This window comes from Neophocaena asiaeorientalis, unplaced genomic scaffold (assembly GCF_003031525.2).
Source record: "Neophocaena asiaeorientalis asiaeorientalis breed wild unplaced genomic scaffold, Neophocaena_asiaeorientalis_V1.1 scaffold149, whole genome shotgun sequence".
NCBI classification, from domain to species: Eukaryota; Metazoa; Chordata; class Mammalia; order Artiodactyla; family Phocoenidae; genus Neophocaena; species Neophocaena asiaeorientalis.
This window is the reverse complement of record NW_020174442.1, coordinates 5,105,112-5,121,098: the sequence shown is the minus strand read 5'-3', so window position 1 is coordinate 5,121,098 and position 15,987 is coordinate 5,105,112. Positions and strand designations below refer to the sequence as shown.

Genomic DNA, 15,987 nt, shown 5'->3' with positions numbered 1-15,987 from the left:
CCTCATTCTTGCCTGGAGTTTTCTTTGTTGAGAGGTTTTTGACTACTGATTCGGTATCCTTACTTGCTATTGTTCTGTTGAGATTTTTCTTTTTTTTTTTTTTCTTTAATGATTCCCACAGATTCCCTCAGTGATCCTGATGAGGCGAGACCTGAGTGGGCCTCCCAGGAAGCATCCTGCCATACCTGGGGAGCTGGATGTCCATCTTGGACTCTTGTTTTCCTGCTGGAGAAACCATAGGCTTGGGGGGTCCTGTAGGTGTAGTGCTGTGCTAGGCTTGGGGGAGGGACAGTGTGGTCAGAGTGTAGCCACTCCTCTTACCCTTCTCTGTCTCTCTGGTCCAGGAGGGTGCTTTAGCCTTACCCCCGGGTTCTGGGATTTTTTTTTTAGTGTTGTTGGTGGATAGTTGCTACTTGGTCTTCTTGTGAGGGGGACTGAAGTTGGGAATGACCTGTGTTGCTCTCTTGATGACGTCACCCTATAAGGTTTTCTGCACACACAGTCATGATGTCTCTGAATAACAACAGTTTTGCCTTTTCCTTTCCAGTTTTCATGCCTTTTGCATCTTTTCTTGCCTTATTGTACAGGCTAGTTCTTCTGTACAATGTTGAATAGAAGATCTGAGAGCAAACATTCTTGTGTTTTCTCCTAGTCTTGGTGAAGAGTTCAGTGTTTCACCATTTAAGTGTGATATTGGCTGTAGCTTTTTTTGTAGGAAAAACCCTTTTATTAGGTTTAAGTTTGATTCTCTTTCTGGATTACTGAGAGGTTTTAATCATTAACAGGTTAAATTTTGTCAAATGTATTTTCTTGTCTGTTGAGATATTTTCTTTTCCTACTAATTTGGTGAATTTATTTCAAATATTAAGTCTTACATTTCTAGTATTAAACCCTGTTTGATTATTATTTATTAAACTTTTTATATATTTGCTTATATTTTGTGAAGAACTTTTTAATCTATTCTTATGAGAAACACTGGTCTAATTTTCTTTGCTTCAAGTGTTAGTCAGGCTTTTTTTCAGAGTTCTGCTGATCTCACAAAGTAAATTGACAAGTATTCCTTATTCTTGTTTTTTCTGAAAGAGTTTTTGTAAGAATAGTATTATTTTTTTCCTTAAATATTTGATAGATTCACCAGTGATACTGTCTTCATGGGAAGTTTTTTTTTAAAGAAATTCAATTTAGATTCAGAACTATTGATATTTTCTGTTTCATCTTGTATGCCTATGTTGTTTCATCTTGTATCCCTATGTTGGATTTTTCAAAGAAGTTTTAAAATTTCATCTAAGTTATCAAATTTATTGTCATAAAGTTGCTCATAATAGTTCTTTATTCTTATAGTATTTATAAGATCTTTAGTAATATCCCTCCTTTCATCCTTGTTATTGGTTATTTGTATATTTTCCCTTTTTATTCTTGATCATTTTTGCTAGGCAATACCAATTTTATTGACTGTTTTCAAAGAGTAAACTTTGGTTTTATTTTCTCTATTGTATTGATTTTGCTCCCTGGATAATTTCTTTAGATCTCCTTTCAGGTTTGTTGATACCTTCTTTATCCAGTCTACTTTTGAGTGTATCCAATGATGTTTTTCATTTCAGATATGATCCTTTTTATTCTAGCGTTTCTGTTGTTTTGTTTTGTTTCTTTGATATTCTCCTAGTTATCTGCCAAGAATTCCAATGTTTTCACTTGTTAAGACTATGTTTTCATGTAAGCCTATGGAATATTAACAATAGTGCTATTAAAGTACTTCCTCAAGTTACGTCTAATTTTTCTAACATTGTAAGGAGAAAATCTAGATCATTGATTAAATACTTCTTTTCTAATATAGGCATTTAAAGCTTCTAATTTTCTTCTGAGCATTGCTTGAGTTGCAACCTACAAAATTTAATGTGTTATATTTCCTTATTATTCTGTGAAAAATTTTTTCTAGTTTCCCATCTGACTTATTTTTCAACTCATGAGTTACTTAAAAGTGTGTTTAAATTTCAAATATTTGGGGATTTTCTAGATATCATATAATTATTGTTTCCTTATCTAATTCTGTTTTGATCAGAGAGTATACTCTAATGTTTGAGTTATTTGAGACTTAAATAATGACAGCATATGCTCTTTCTTGATGAATATTGAAAGGGAATATTATTCTTCAGTTTTGGATATTGTATTTTATAAATGTCAGTTAGTTCAGGGTAATCAATGGTATTGTTTAGATCTCCCGTGTCAGGATACATACTGATATTTTTGTCTTCTACTTTATCAGTTATTGAAACAACAGTGTGTTAACATTTCAACTATGATTGTCTTTTTCAAACAATCATTTCAAACAAATCATTGTTTTTTAAAGTCTGCTTCATTTTGCTCATTTTTATGTCATTTTTATGATTTTTATGTCTTTCTGTTGAATTGATATTTTTGTTATTATGAAGTGGACCTCTGTATCTTTGGAGATACTCCCTTGTTTTGGTGTTTACTTTGTATGATAATATAGTCTCTCAAGCTTATTTTACTTGCTGTTTGCATAGTATCTCTTTTTCTATTCTTCCTTTTTTTAAAAAATAAATTTATTTATTTTATTTTTGGCTGCGTTGGGTCTTCGTTTCAGTGTAAAGGTTTTCTCTAGTTGTGGTGAGTGGGGACTATTCTTTGTTGCACTGCACAGACTTCTCATTGTGGTGGCTTCTCGTTGCAGAGCACAGGCTCTAGGTGTGTGGGCTTCAGTTGTTGTGGTGCACGGGCTCAGTAGTTGTGACTTGCAGGCTTCAGAGCACAGGCTCAGTAGTTGTGGCACAGGGGCTTAGTTGCTCCGCGGCATGTGGGACCTTTCCAGACCAGGCCTCGAACCCATGTCCTCTGCATTGGCAGGAGGATTCCTAACCGCTGCGCCACCAGGAATGCCCTCTTTTTCTATTCTTTCACTTTCAGTCTGTGTCTTTGTATTTAAAGTTGTTTCTTAGAGACAGCATATAGTTGGATCTTGATTTTCTAATATAGCCTTTTGCCTTTTATTAGGAAAATATGATCCATTTTCATTATATGTGTGTTTTTAAGTCTATTCTCTTGCTGTTTTCCTTTTTGTCTCATATCTCTTATTTCTCTTCTTTTGTTTTAATCAAATATTTGTCATTCTACTTTATTTCTTGTGTTAACTTTTTAGATATTTCTGTTGTAATTAATTTTTAGTTTTTGGTCTAGGTATCACAATATGCATTTTTAACTTAACATGGGCTTCTTAAAATTAATACTGAACCACTTCATTCTTAACAAATATAAGAATCTTAAAATAATATAATTCCATTTACTACCTGCCCCTGCCATTTCTCTTGTTATACACATATTTTATTTCCATATATGTTATAAGTGACACTAAGAAATTATTTGTGCTTTAAAGAGTAATTTATCTTTTAAGGAAATGAATACACATGCATTTCCCATTTCTAGTGTTCCTCATTTCTTCTTGAAGTTTCAGATTTCTGTCTGGTATCATGTGATTTAATTAAGCCTAATGCACTATTTTAAAAGTATTTCTTGTTGTGCAAGTGTGCTGGTGACTAATTCTTAGCTTCCTTCATCTGAAAATGGCTTTCACTTTCAGTTTTAAAGACTAATTTTTATTGGATGTCATGTTCTGTGTTGAGAGTTCTTTTCCTCCTTTCATTGCTTTGAACGTATTCTCCCATTTTCTTTTGGGTCTCCATTGTTTCTGATAAGAAGTTAGAAGTTCACCTGTATGTTGTGTAGTTTTTCTCTGTCTGCTTTCAAGATTTTCCCTTTATTTTGGGGTTTTGGCACTTTGATGTACCTAGGTTTAATTTTCTTTGTACCTATCCTTTATGGGATTGCTGAGTTTCCTCATTTTGTAGGTTAGTGTTTTTCAGTAAATTTGGGAATTTTTCAACCACTATTTCTTCAAATATTTTTTTCTGCTCCAGTCTCTTTCTTTAATGTAATAGGACTTCAACAGCTATTTAGTAATTTTGAAGTCCTGTCTTCTAATGTCAATATCAGGGTCATCTTGGAGTCTGTTTCCTTTGATGGCTTTGTTTCCTGTCTGCATGTCACATTTACTGCTCATTTCCATGTCTGGACATTATGAATTCACCATTGTTGAAAGTCTGTTTTTGGGTTTTTTTTCCTCTGTTTTAAGTGTGTCAAGTTTCATTCTGGAATGTAGTTAGTGTAATTGGAGGTATTCTTAATCCTATCTAGGCTTGGTTTTAGGCTTTAGTTGGGCCAGTGTATAGTAGTCCTTACTCTAGGGTATGGTCCTTACTCTAAAGACTTGGTCTTTCTGGTATTTCAGCTAAATTCTGGGATATTAATGAGGTTCCTCCACCATGACTAGATAGGAACTTTAAGATATTCTAGCATTGCACAGCCTTTAGTATCTCCATTCTTTATTTAACCCCATAGTAGCCTTTGTCTGCTAGCCTAGCTTCTGCCCTGTCACCTCCTATCCCTAAAACTGTACAATTGCCTCACCTTTAGTACTGTGAGGTCCTGCAAATTCCACTAGCTTCAAGAGTCCCAAACTCTGATCTATGATCACTGTGCACTGCCTGAGCCTCCATTTCCCTGTGCTGTAGTCAGAAAATTGTCCCTAGCTGGAGATCTTGGGTGAAGGTGGAAATCACCTTCTGTGTTTCTGTTTTCTCTTACACTGCCTGTTATCCAGTGCCGGAAAACAGGTGCTTCATATGTTTTGTCCAGTTTTATAATTATTTATAGCAAGAGGGGAAGTTCAGTATCAGTTACTCTATTATAGCTGGAAAGAGAGCAAACAGTATATGTAAAAATGATTCGATTTTACTTATACCAAACAGATGCTTATAGTTTCATCTGCAATATTGAGTATGGCAAATATAATTATAAGAAACTTTATAAATAGATTAGGTGTTAGGAATAATTGCATATTTGGTGGGTTGCTAAAAGCTGATGAGAAAGTACTATTTATTTCAACCCTTGTTATGATTGCTCCATTCCCATAGATAGTGATGGATAATATATACTTAATGGGTAATAAATATTTGAATAAATGAAGATCAAATGAGAATGTATATTTGAAAAGCCTTTGAAAATTATTAAGTGCATGAATATGTGGAAGATATTTTTATTAAGATCCTTTACTAATTTGCAAAATGTATTCTCTCTTTCTGCTTTAATTTAAATTGAAAATCTTATATTGATTTACTGGAATTCTTCGAGTATTTTTTTTTAATTGAAATGATTCTAAGTTGGAAGGACTTGGTTAGTGAATGTATATTGGCTTATGAAACACTCAATACATTTTTTCTTTTAAACAGTGATTTTATTTATTTTTATTTTTTCTTTATTTTTAGCCATGTTGGGTCTTAGTTGTGGCATGCAAGATGTTTCGTTGTGACACAGGCTCTTCGTTGTGGTGCGCAGGCCTCTTTCTAGTTGCGGCGTGTGGGTTTTCTCTCTCCAGTTGTGGTGCACTGGCTCCAGAGCGCGTGGGCTCTGTTGTTTGCGGCATACGGGCTCTCTTGTTGAGGCGTGTGAGCTGAGTAGTTGTGGCACGCGGGCTTAGTTGCCCCACGGCATGTAGGATCTTAGTTCCCCAACCAGGGATTGAACCCGCGTCCCCTGCGTTGGAGGGCGGATTCTTTACCACTGGACCACCAGGGAAGTCCCTCTCAATACATTTTTGTTACTTTTATTTATTTTTAAAAAGTAACCAAATCACTGATTTCTTTGTTTGGTTTTGTTTTTGTGATCCCTTTGGTATTAAAGTATACGAATAAAGGGTAATGATTAAGAGTCTACTGAGGTTAGATTTCAGTGGGCATCAACAAATAGTAATAGTCCATTGCCTAAACTTTGGTTATGTTATTAATTTCCCAGACATATGTTTTTTGATTCTCTAAGTTGACTGATTTTCTTTTCTTACTATTCTAGGTCACTATCAGTATCAGCTCACATCATTGAAAAGATAATTTTGAAGACATGTTTTGCTGAAAAGAAAACTGAGAAAAATTTTACGAATGGGATGAACACGCGTCAGTTAATTGACTACCTACTGCAATTTGAATGTTAACATTACCCACCTGGTACAGTTACCTAGTGATGTACCTGTTCTCACGATACCCTATTTCAGTGTGGTCGTCTTGATTAAAGAATTCAAAGTGGAGTACCGCAAACTTGATATGGATAATAAAAAGAAAGACAAGGACAAATCAGATGATAGAATGGCACGACCTAGTGGTCGGTCAGGACACAACACTCGAGGAACTGGTTCTTCATCCTCTGGAGTTTTAATGGTTGGACCTAACTTTAGAGTCGGAAAAAAAATTGGATGTGGGAATTTTGGAGAATTACGATTAGGTAAGACTATTTTATTTATTCCATAAAGTTGGGAGCATTTTTTAAAATGAAAGATACTTTTTAATGAAGTGATTTAGTTACTTGTTTAGTTGTTTGTTGTGGTAATTTTAAAGAATATGGATATTAGGAATTTCTAATATACTTCTATTTTCATTTGTCAGTAATTCCCTAGTATAACAATGTCTGTTTACTTGAGATAAACCATCCAGAATATGAGAAAAAAGAAAGTAAATTAAAAAGCCCCAAGAGGCTGAAATAGATACCAGGAAAGCCTTTGCAATGTATTTTTTAGGAATGATATTTAGGCTACCTTTTCTGATTTGAAAACATTTAGTAACTGGTTACTTTAGGAGGATATGTATGGCTTAAAATCAAGGTAATATGCTGAAAATGCATCAAAAATCAGTGAAATTTACAGTGTTGTAATCTCTTCTCCCCTTCCCCCAAGTATATCCAGGGTAGTTTATGAATCTATATTCTTAATAAGGGACACAAAGTACTGACTCAGTTTATTCTTATAATCAGGTAAGTTTGGGAAACACTGGTCTAATTTAAACCTCCTAACTCTACATTTAAGGCATTTGAAACTCAGTGAGGGAAGGTTTCTTGCCAAATGTCATACAGCAATTTAAGATGGACTCGCGATCCAAATCTACATTTTTAACTCCTAGTGCAATAAAGATGTGGCTATCTTCACTGAAGAGAAACAAGAAGGAGGGTAGCACAGTTTTATGGGAGTCAATATTGAGGTACCCTGAGGGCTCTCTGGTCAATGCAAGAGTGTAAACTTTGGAAATAAAAAGAAAAAACTTGGCTTCACAATTTTCATTAGATTCAACCCTGGTGTTAGAAATATAAGCAATTGTATGTTCATCTACTCGACTACTTCTTTTTCATCGTGTAAACACTCTAATTTTTAGTTATTCCTTCATTTTATTACTGTTTTATGTAGCTAGTGTACATTAAATCTTTGAATGAAGCAAGGTAATAAAAGGCAACGACATATTTTGTACATTGCTGTTAAATGATGTGTCTGACAGACTCTTCTGCATTTTAGAAGGGATGCAAATATTTGAAAGGGTGAATGTTTTACATTTTATTTTTTGAAGGATATTGAATTAGATATTTTGAAATTCTTAAATTGTTTCTGATTTTGGCATTAGAAAAAAAACCAGGTTATTTACTTATCCAACCTTGAACTATTATACATCCATCTATCCATTCAAAATTTATTGCATGTCTACAGTATTATGTATGAGGCATGATTAGGCACTGATGATACATTAGAAAAATATAAAATTTGTTTCTGCCATTATGGAATACATAAGTCATTTAACTATGTGGGGCTTCAAATTTCTGAACTTTAAAATGGGATTATTTCCACTTCCTAAATTATTGTGAAATTTAGATAATAGTATAAAAGGACCAGCACTATACTTGCCTGTTTTAGGAAAACAATGATTGTTCTGCTCCATTAAAACGATATCAAGATATTTGTTTTTAATTAAATTATAGCATGTTATATGTATATTTATTTAAACTTATTTATATAAATTAGTTTTATAGCTATATATTTTGTCGTATATAAATATTTGTACTTCACCTGTCACTCTATCTCTCTTTGTGTATATGACTATAGTACCGTAGTACTTCGGCATTTTTTATTCAAAATTGGTTTCATGTAATTTATTTCAAAATAACTACATATATATACATCTCTGTGTGTGCATGTATGTATATATGTGTGTGTGTATGTGTGGGTATACACACAAAACAATCTAGTGGAGCATTTTAACTAGGGCAATATGAGAAACTGTATGTACCCATATATACTGAAACCATATATGCTATGTACTGAAAAAACAGCAAAATAATCCTTTCTTTTGCAGTCTGTGAATGAGCAGGAATAGGCATAAGATGACTTACTAGTCCATCCATCCATCCATCCATCCATCATCTATTTATCTATCTCTCTGTACCTGATCTATCTATGGGTTTTTATTATATATTTGTGTACATCTATTTATTTAAATGTATTATCTATACATGTAACTGTGTTTTATGTGTACTTATGATACATGTAACATATACACTTGAAGAACTAATTTAATCATATTTTTCTCTTTTGATAGACTACTAAATAAAGGGACGTTTTATTCCTTTTTCTAAAGGTCCCAAGTGATTTCTCTGTACAGAAAAAGTTGTGATAAGTATCATTCTTTCTGTACCTGGATAAGCATGCTAATGTTAAAAGCTGGTTTGAATTCTTAAGCTGCTTTCTTTAAAACCATGTTAATAAACATTTGATTTCTGGCACTGAAATTTTTGTGCTTAGTATTGGGTATAAAAGAATGTAAGGTATATATGTTACAGGTAAGGGATTTTCAACGAAGATGCTATTAACACCTTGGGCTGGACAGTTTTTTTTGTTGTTGTTGTTGAGGACTGTCCAGTGTACCGCATGGTGTTTAGAACTTCAGACTTCTTGGGCACTAAATAGGAGTTGCATCCCCACATGCAACCCCAAATGCCCTTCCCCCAACCTCCACTGCCATTTCTAAATGCCCCAAGGAGAGACACTATTACCCTCTGTTGAAAGTACAGAGAAAAAAAAAAAGTTGGACATAAAAATTGGACTTGAGATTAAAAAAAAATAGAACTTTTGAAATAATCTAAAATTAAGTAAATGTATTTACTATCATTTTTATCTGTATTTTTAATTGTAAAATGATGAATTGATATATTTTTGGTTTTATCTTTGTATTATGGTAAGGCTTGCATCCTGCTGCATGTTAGATGTAGTTCTAGCTTAGACAACCAACCAAAACCCCTAGAAATGTTTTTAACAGGCACTGAATGAGACAAAACAAAGCTAGCTAAAATGTGGGGTTATACTGTATATATTTTTTATTTTCCCATGATGCTTTAACATCTTAAAAAAACTTTTCTGGTCAACCATATTTCAATTAAAAAAAACAAAAAAACCTGAGGTGAGACCTCTTACAGCAGATGTGTTCCAGAATATATGGAGTATCTTTCTGCTTTACAGTTCAGCCAACATAACATTGCTTTAATAATAAAAACAAAAAAACCTCAAAACCTTTCTAGCTGTGGAGAGACTGCTCCTCTACAGGCTAGCCAGTTCTTAAAGATAGCAAAGGACTCAACTGGGAGCAAGCCTTGATCTGCAAACTAAACAATCCAGAGCCATACCTCCTCTCTGGCCCATACACTCCAGAAGGCAATTTTCCTCTTCCTTAACTCATCCCATGGCCAAGTACAAGACAACTAGAGACTGCCCACCAAAGGCTAACAGAATTATTCAAATTACCCAGTCCTAAGCTGTTTACCCTGCCCCGCCTTGCCTTTCCTGCAGAAACACCGATGAAGGCCTTGGCCTAAGCTCTTCCCTTGTTCCTGTCTTCTATCACCTGACCAAAACATGATGCTTCTTCTGTGACCCCCTTTCTAGGACCTGGAGTATAATAAACTTTGTTTTCCTGAGCTTCTTCTGTGTCCCCTCTTGTGGCTAAACCTGACTGACCATGACGTAAAGGAACACAGAACAAGGGTGTTATATATTTGTCTATGAATTCCCATTATCTGAAATAGGATATTGTAAATTTTGATATAATTAAGTAGACCACAGGAGTTTTTATAACTTCTTTTATTTTTATTTTTTCTCCTCTTGTTCCTGTATAGCTTATAACTCTTCTTAATTTATTGTTTATATTTAAGAATTCTGCAGGCCTTACAGTATATATCAAGTAAATATACAGATTTGAGTGGATTCATCATTTTTATAAATGTTTATTGATTTTCTACTTTTACTAATTCAAGCTTCAAACTTATCTGAAAAATGTAATAATAAGGAATAGACTATGATGCTGTAATAAAGAGATCCTAGAATATAGTGGTGTTAGGCAAAATCGTTTCTTTCTTTTTCACATAACACAGACCAGAAGGACAGCACCCAGAGCTGTCAGGGTATCTCTGCATGCTCAATATGTGGCTTCAGTCTCTCTTCCAGCCAGCCAGCAAGAAGAAGAAAAAGGGCCAGAAGAGCACACGTTCATTCTTGGAAGTGGGGAGTGACATACCTTAACATCGACTCATATCCAGAACTTGATCACATGGTCGCACCAAGCTGAAAAAGAGGCTAGAAATTTAGTCTAGCTGGACAACCATTTTAAAACTCGGGCATTCTATTATTAGGGAAGGGGCACAGGTATATTTTGGTTAATTAGTAATCCCTGATATAAACATATATGTAGTTTCTGTAGAACATAGTTTTATAACAATGACCACCCAAATGCCACAAAATTGGTAAAACCATCTTTTCAAGTTCAGTGTGGCACAAAGCTCTGTTGGAAATGTCTTTTGAAATTGGATTTAAAACATCAGTTAACTGGAACCAGCCTACCTGGAGCCTTCTTTTAACTGCATTCCCTCTATACATACACTCCCTATCTTTTGCTCATATTTTACCCACAAACACATATTCTGTGCATTTTTAGTTCATATATATAACAAATATCGATTAAAAGCCAATTATTTAAGGCTATGCCTATGCAAGGTGACAAAAATGCATGGGTAGTGTTGTTCAACCTATGTTCATCTTTATAAATATAACCCTCAAAGTTCAGCAAAATGTCTAATGTTCAAAAAAAGGTGACGCTTTTAGGATTTTGTACTTTCTGCTGTGACTTAAAAGTAGACATTTGAACATGTAAATGCCAACAAAAACAGTACTTTTAGAAGTATATGGTTTATTTTGATTCTGTGGAATTTGTGTTTAACCTAACTTCTTGTCCTATGAATATTTTTCCCTGTGCGCTTGTGAATAAATATCATATACAGGATAATTATGAAAAGATGATAATGTCTTGAGGAAATATAAATTCCATATTTAAACTCAAAACACAATTGTTCCTTTGTTAGATACCAGTTTCTCAAGATTAAGTTTTTCATTGTACCATTAAAGTATTCACCTCAAGCTTACTAGAGGAAGACTACAATTTTATACATAACGCATTCTTGAAAATATATATGAAGGCACATCTGAATGCTGAATTTATTGGCTAAAAATATGGTATGTTTTCTAAAATTTTTTTATATTTATGGGCTCAGTGAGTACCTCACTATAGCTTAGCATTCACCACTTTGGGTCCTGCTGTTGAGCTCCATCTTTGTGATAAGTGTGACGGGTTTATGAGACTCATGCTATTTAGCATTAGAATGAATGCTTTTTTTTTTCACTCATTTTTATAAAATAAGGACAAAACTCAGAAAAGCATTATAATATTTATATGAACAAACACTGCTGTACAGTGGTGGCAACGGTTCTAGGTATTTTCGCCATAAGTCTTTGCTGCAAGCAGTTTTACTGTTTGGCCATACAACTCATTGGCCATAAGGCAGTTTTGCTTTAAGGGTGAAATAACTGATTGACGATTTGGTTTCAATGCTGTAATAGATAAAATAACTGGTTGACATTTTGGTTTGACAGTTTGGTTTCGACTGGTTGACATCTCAGTGGCCATGGCTCACGGGCCCAGCCGCTCCGCGGCACGCGGGATCTTCCTGGACCGGGGCACGAACCCGTGTCCCCTGCATCGGCAGGCGGACTCTCAACCACTGCGCCACCAGGGAAGCCCAGTGCTTTCATTTTTAATTTTTATTTTATATTATTTTATATTATATTGATTTACAGTGTTATGTTTCAGGTGTACAGCAATATGATTTAGTTATATGTTTATCTATTCTTTTTCAGATTCTTTTCCCGTATAGGTTATTACAGAGTATTGAGTAGAGTTCCCTGTGCTATACAGTAGGTCCTTGTTGATTATCTATTTTATATATAGTAGTGTGTCTATCCCAACCTCCTAACCTCCTTATATTTTTATTTTATATAAATCTTAGGCCTCATAATGGTCTAAATAGCGACGACTAGCATGGTGGTCTTAAAATAGTGAATAAAACAACTACATATATTGACTTGATAGAAAATAAAATGATAAGAAAACTTACTAGAGGTATGACATAATAGAGTGAAAAGCCAGATTGCATACAGTACTAGAAAATGAGAACATCACTTTGCAGATCCTTCAGTGAACACAGTCATCCCTGCCACACCTCAAACCAAAAGCTTACCAAGCTATAGCAAATATAAAGAAGCAGCTAGTAACTCACAACAGTCATCCAGAGCATTAATTGTCAATTCTTTGGCTAATCTAGATACAACAGCTTGCGCTCTAATGCTGTCTTTATCAGATTTATCATGCAATATTAGAAGTTGGAGGCAAAAGAAGAATCAAGCTCTTCCTATCCCCCATAAAGAAATGGTTACGTGATTCCTGATGAGTGTAAGTTTCTTGAAAATGGTGAAAATTTTTGCTATTTGATAGTGGAGAACATTATGGAGACAGAACTTTTGTATTTGGTACAGAATCTGGCTTAGATGATTTGGTAAAACATAAAGACTGGTCATGTGATGGAACATTTAAATGTTGTCTAGAGATTTACTACCAGTTATATAGGTTACATATATTGATAATAAATAGGAACATCCCTCGATTGTTCATTTTATTTCCAGGGATATCTGTGGAGACTTAGAGTTTTTTTATGTTGTAGAGAACTTAGGTCCAACATGAGATTCTGAATCCGTAATGATTGACTTTGACAAAGGAAGTATCACCTTTTCTCAGATATACCATAATACAACTATAATCATGAATCTATACACGTTTTAAATGTATTCAGATATTTTTTGTATTTTCATTTTGACAGTAGAATCTTTAAAATATTTTATGACTAGTTTTTCATGTGTCATTGTGCCCTTTTTAATGTTCATTTTAAATTTTATTTTCATTTTAATTTTATATAAAATTTTCACATTTATATCAAAATATAATTTTCAATTTTTCCATCAAAATTGCCTCATGGGCAATTAGCTGTGCTGCGAAACTGCTTGTGGCAAAGATTCTTATGGTGAAAATACTGCTCACTGTGGCAGCATATCCAAGACTGAAATTTTGTCTAGAAGTTTTACTGCCATTTATTAGCTGTTGTATAAAATGAAGTTAGGTGTATTATGTTGGAAAAATCACATGTGTGAAAGTTGATGATTACCTATTTTGTGTTAAGTAGCCAGTGTGACCAGGGCCAGTTACTATCACAGTTAAAAACCACAACGATCAGTGTTCTGTTTTTCTTACTATAAAAATAGTACATGCTTATTGAAAGAATACTGGAAATCCAGAAATCAAATATTGTTCTATTTTTTATTCTTTGAACTGTACTTGTAAAGAAGCACATTAATTTCTGTATCAGATTTTCTTCATATACTTAATTCTCCATAGTATTTTACTTGAACTACAGATGTTGACCCCTTGGAATTTTCTAGATTATTTTCAACTTGCTGTTGCCAATAATTACTGTAATTCATTTGAATTCTTTACATATTAATTATATTAAATCTTTATTCTGATTTGTCTTTCACCTGTTCTTTGTATATGTTTTTTTCAACTTACAAAAGTTTAAAATATTTTAAGCTATCAAATCTGTATAAAATCTTCTGATCTTTTAATCTTTTTCCATTTATTTTTAACGCTCAAAAAGGCTTCTGTATACTGGCCTGATAAATATTTTTTCTTGTTTTATGGCTTATATCTAACTCTTAAAATACCTGGAATTTAATTTGGTTATAAGGCAAGTTCTTAATAACCCTTCTTCCCCTCAGAGTAATTAACTAGTTTGTCAAAGCCAATTATTGAATAATACTTTTAAAATTTTATTTTAAAGGTATTCCACATTTTTTTCTATATATTTGATCTATTTACTAGATTACATATGAGCCCTATTAAGATCACATCCCGTAATAATGAAGGATTTAAAATGAGGTGGTGATCGAGAAAGGAATTTTGTACTCCAATTTCTATATAGGGTTCTAGTTTTGAAATTTAGTTTAGCATGTGTTTGCCTACTGATTACTTTGTAAATTGTATGCAGTATTCCAACAAAATAAGAATTTTTCTTTTTTTTTAAATAAATGGTCTAAAGTATTTATTAGTATTACTTTCTACTCTGAATCTAGGTGAAATACTAAATGTGTTATGGAGTTGATCATAAATTTAAATATTTCCATGTTATTGAGACTTCTGTTAAATAGTTGGAAGCAAAAACCTATGTTTCATTTAAATGTGTTATGTGCTTCCCCTGACCCCGCAAAGTACAGTTTTACATAATGTATCTTTAAAAATTCATTGCTGGTAGAATCTGACATTTTTCTTTTTTTTTCAAGGGAAAAATTTATACACAAATGAATATGTGGCAATTAAACTGGTAAGTTCATGTTTCTTATTTCTCTTTAATTATTTTCTTGTTATTTCTTTAATGATTAAGTTGCATTTTCACTACTTTTTTTTCATATCCTTTTAACTTGAGTGTTTATTGGGAAAGTGGTAAGTGTAACTGACCTTTTGTTATTAAGCTCCTAGCATCTTCATGCCCCTCAAGTGTATGATAATGTATATATAAGATATCTGTGTCTTTGTGTGTTACAAAAACTTAATCCCTTTACTTTGGCAGCATTATAGAACTGAATTTAAAAATTTTTGAATTTAAGGAAGCTGGTATATTGGCATTTTTTATTAGATAAAAGTTAGAATGCAGGATTTTTCTTCCTGATTCAAGCACTTGGACAAAGATGTCCTTAGTATTCAGGATTACATTATTTGAAAATGTATTTGAGGTACCTTCCAACATCTCTTTTTCTGTTGATGTTTTTATATTTGGTAAAACTTGGCTATTGCTTGACCTTCAAGGATTCAGAAATTCTTGATGTAGGTGGATAGCCAGGCAAGCAGACTCCCCTGGGACTGTTTTGAAGTCCCAGATGTGCCTGGTATGACAGCTATAAGGCAGCCTTTTTTTTTTTGAATAGTTGGGATCTGGGAATTTTTATAAGATATAACTTTCTACTGGCACATCTGTTCTATCTGTTTTGCCAGCCATGTTTCCTTGAGGTTGAGCATGGCTTGGTTTTCCCAGCCTGCCTGCCAGTCTCAATCTTGTCTCTGCCAATATAACCACTGTTATTAGGGTAATGGGACTTTAATATAGAAGGAGAGACTATTTGAGGAAGAGGCAAGTGGGAGAAATAAAAAAAAAAAACGTTGGGGATGAGATAGAAAACTGTGCTACTTAATTTTAAGTATCCTGTGAGTGTAAACCAAGTTTCACTGCAACAAATGCTGTTCACTTTTACTGGGAAATAAAAATGCACAGAAGGGTTGTGGTGCCACCAGGAGAGACTGGCTGACTGACATGTGAGTTGGCACTGGCATTTACCTGGCATGAGTTCACCTAGGTTTAAGTTCCGGTCCTTGACTTTATGACAGAAAATCTGGTTAGGTTGTCTCATTAAGATTGTCACTGTTAATCAGAAGTGGATTCACAGTATTAATCAATTCATGCAATCAATCAAGCTCTCAGAGGTGTAAATATTTAGAAAGAGTTAATTTCTAACTTACAGTGAGGTATTTTACTATTATGGGTCCAGAATGCCCACATCAGAATAAATAATATGTTTTCTTTCTGTAGGCTGATATACATAGAATGCTAAGTTAAAATTACAAGGTT

General features: G+C 33.7%; 1 protein-coding gene across 9 annotated transcripts in view; it reads left to right on the top strand.

Annotated features, from left to right (window-relative positions):
- The window catches only part of CSNK1G3 (casein kinase 1 gamma 3), a 128,359-nt gene that overhangs the window by 32,407 nt on the left and 79,965 nt on the right, over positions 1 to 15,987 (top strand). For 7 of the 9 annotated variants that reach the window (XR_003004826.1, XR_003004827.1, XR_003004825.1 and 4 more), the window contains exons 2-3: positions 5,920 to 6,345; positions 14,648 to 14,688. Coding sequence is in view for 1 of the 9 variants with exons in the window: in XM_024757144.1 (XP_024612912.1) it covers positions 6,168 to 6,345; positions 14,648 to 14,688 (219 nt within the window). In the remaining 8 variants the exon portion in view is untranslated. Of the gene's footprint in view, positions 1 to 5,919; positions 6,346 to 11,286; positions 11,438 to 12,618; positions 12,711 to 14,647; positions 14,689 to 15,987 lie in introns of those variants that run through there. The other 2 variants (XR_003004829.1, XR_003004830.1) reach the window with 2 other exon arrangements.